Source organism: Sinocyclocheilus rhinocerous, unplaced genomic scaffold, assembly GCF_001515625.1.
Source record: "Sinocyclocheilus rhinocerous isolate Xijiao unplaced genomic scaffold, SAMN03320098_v1.1 scaffold5693, whole genome shotgun sequence".
Classification (NCBI taxonomy): domain Eukaryota; kingdom Metazoa; phylum Chordata; class Actinopteri; order Cypriniformes; family Cyprinidae; genus Sinocyclocheilus; species Sinocyclocheilus rhinocerous.
Genome location: NW_015670977.1, coordinates 20,574 through 23,797, shown reverse-complemented (window position 1 = coordinate 23,797; position 3,224 = coordinate 20,574). Strand labels below are relative to the sequence as shown.

The 3,224-nt window shown below is 37.2% G+C and overlaps 1 protein-coding gene across 2 annotated transcripts in view; it reads right to left on the bottom strand.

Annotated features, from left to right (window-relative positions):
• Positions 1-3,224, bottom strand: part of plgrkt (plasminogen receptor, C-terminal lysine transmembrane protein) — a 5,944-nt gene that overhangs the window by 1,459 nt on the left and 1,261 nt on the right. For both annotated transcript variants that reach the window (XM_016546342.1, XM_016546343.1), the window contains exon 3: positions 1,940-2,070. In XM_016546342.1, coding sequence (XP_016401828.1) covers positions 1,940-2,070 — 131 coding nt within the window. The remainder of the gene's footprint in view (positions 1-1,939; positions 2,071-3,224) is intronic.

The following is a 3,224-nucleotide window of genomic DNA, read 5'->3' as shown; positions in this document are numbered from 1 at the left end:
AATCTGGAATGTGAGGGAGCAAAAAAATCAGAATGTTGAGAAAATCATCTTTAAAGTTGTTCAAATGAAGTTCTTAGCAATGCATATTACTAATCAAAAATTAAGTTTTGATATATTTACGGTAGGAAATTTACTAAATATCTTCATGGAACATGATCTTTACTTAATATCCTAATGATTTTTGGCATAAAAGAAAAATCTATAATTTTGGCTACACTGTTTTGTCGTCCTATTGATAAAATACAGATGACAAAGACATTCTGCTGTTGATCACAATAGCAGCAGCAGCAAAAGTAAAAAGTCTCTGTATTAAGCACGGTTTATCTTTGTGTTGCACTTATTTGTCCTGTTGTCGTTCGTTTCTTTTCAAAATAAACAACATTTATGCATTTTGTTTCTTCTTTTTCATGTATGATAGTTGTGCATCCAAAATAATTTAGAATATGGTAAAAGTGCTATCCTAATTATAAAAAAAAAAACATAGCAAATTTTTCGCAAATTTCTGGAAATTATCACCACAGAATCCGTCATTTTGAGCACAAAAATCACGGGGAAATAAACAAAAATCACGAAATCCTGTAGGGACTGGTACAGAAATAAACTCGTGTCACGCTCACCAGAGATTGGCATACGTTACTCTTCTGGATCGTTCTGCATTCGCTCATTCTGTTCACTGTTCATTATTTATTTCACAATCAGAGCATTTGAGGATAGCGGTGCGCGATAATGACAAAAGATGCTCTCTCGATATTTTCTGGAATTTTGTCGATAACGATAATTAGACGATATTTCGCTGAGCGTGTTATTGCGCTGGTATTTCAGCAGGTTTAGGACTCCCAAAGCTTCTGATATTCTTCATATTCTGTGCGGTGGTTCGTTTGCAGCAGTAACAGAAATGAACTCTTCCAATAAGTTTAAATTGATTTTTACCTTTTATGGGCATTTTACCTTTATAAGGCCAAATGTTTTCAAACCTAATTAAATGTATGAATCATCTTTTGTGTCAAATTCTTACATTTAATTAATATATTAAAATAGCAAGACACTATAGCGCTGTTACCAGTCAAATGAAATCAGTATTTGCAGTGCAGAGGAACAGAATCTGCATCTGAAGTGGCGTTTAGAGTCGTTCACACAGACTGTTTAATGCAGGACATGAACGCAGTTTATCTGCAGTTACAAATGCGTTTTGATGTTTTAAAAATCAAACGTTCAATAGTGATATTTGAAATGATTTGGGGGAAAAGAACGGAAAATATACTTTAAATATACACCTAAAATCGCCAGTAGATGGCAGCAAATCACTGCATGAGCGAGTCATTGAGTCATTCATTCAACCGATTCGTTCAAACGGCGGATTGATTCAGTAATGAAACACTGCTGTGCTGTTTTATAAAATCATTATCACATTTGCAATCATACTACTGATATTTGGAGAAAAACGTCACCCTTCTTGTGATATTAACTATATCAGATATGAATATAAAAAGACATATAAAAGTCATACGGGGCATTTTTTGAATTTTGGGGGAATTCTAAATGTATTTTAATAGACTAAATCAAACAGAGAAGAGTGTAAGCTGCATCTCAGTGTGGGTGCGCACTCTGTGTGTTTCTGTTTGGTCTTTGTGATATACTCAATGTCAAATCGCATATCGTTTATACAACAATTACGATATTATCGTAGACGATATATATCGCAAACCCCTATTTGAGGATCAATGAAATAAGAACTAGGGTCATTGATGAAACACGAGTCAATGTATGGAAATCATTGTAAGACTATTCTAACAGCACATGAAAATCAGCACAGCAATTTAGGTATCAGAAACTCTGTGTGTGTGTGTGTGTGTGTGTGTGTCTGTGTGTGTGAGAGTGTCTGTGTGTGTGTGTGTGTCTGTGTGTGTAAGAGTGTGTGTGTGTGTGAGTGTGGACAGACCCGATGGTGAGACCCAGCGTAGCCAAACCGAAGAAGGAACCGAAGTACTTGAGAAACTCTCTGGACCAGGCGACCTGCATCGCCATCTGACGCTCAAGCATCTGATTCTGCATCAGCAGCTGACGCTCCAACTGCAGAAACACAAACACTAACTCTCAGTGCTCAGAGCTTCCTGTATCAGACTGACGTGTGTGTGTGTGTGTGTGTGTGAGTTTGTGTGTGTGTGTGTACTGGTATATATGGTTTATGAGGACACAAATGTGTATAATGACATGGGTACTACAACATAAACAAGGTTTATGAGGACACTTCCTGTGTGTGTGAGATATATTTGTGAGGTTGTTTTGTTCCGCACCTCCACACACACACTCTCACACACACACACAAACACACACTCTCTCTCTCTCTCACACACACACACTCTCAGATCATTATTTAGTCTTGTGCAAACTCCATGTAGCTAAAACTGTAAATTCTACTCCTTGTTACAAGTATGGTAGAACCATAACTTCTAACACAAAAGACTGCTTTGTAAGTAATCTTCTTGATTTATCCCAATTCCTCAGCATATCCAATGTGTTGAATCTCTGCATCAAAGCGATGAACTCTCAGATCATTATTTAGTCTTGTGCAAACTTCATATAGCTAAAACTGTAAATTCTACTCCTTGTTACAAGTATGGTAGAACCATAACTTCTAACACAAAAGACTGCTTTGTAAGTAATCTTCTTGATTTATCCCAATTCCTCAGCATATCCAATATCTCAGAACAACTTGATGATGTAACAGAAACTATGGACTCTCTCTTTTCTAGCATTTTAGATACAGTTGCTCCTTTACGCTTAAGGAAGATTAAGGGAAACAGTCTGACACCGTGGTATAATGAGCACACTCGCACCCTAAAGAGAGCAGCCCGGAAAATGGAGCGCAGCTGGAGGAAAACTGACATCACTGAATTAAATGATGAACTGCCTTTAACTGAAAAATTAGTGTTTACTATTATCCTTCTGCAATTATTGACACACTATTTTCCTAATTAATGCTGTTCAGTTGCTTTGACACAATCTGTATTGTTAAAAGCGCTATATAAATAAAGGTGACACTCACACACACTCACTTACAGACACACACTCACACACACACTCTCACACTCTCTCACACACACACAAACACACACATACACACACTCACACACACTCACTCTCTCTCTCACACATACACACACAAACACACTCTCTCACACACTCACTCACTCTCTCTCTCTCTCACACATACACACACACAC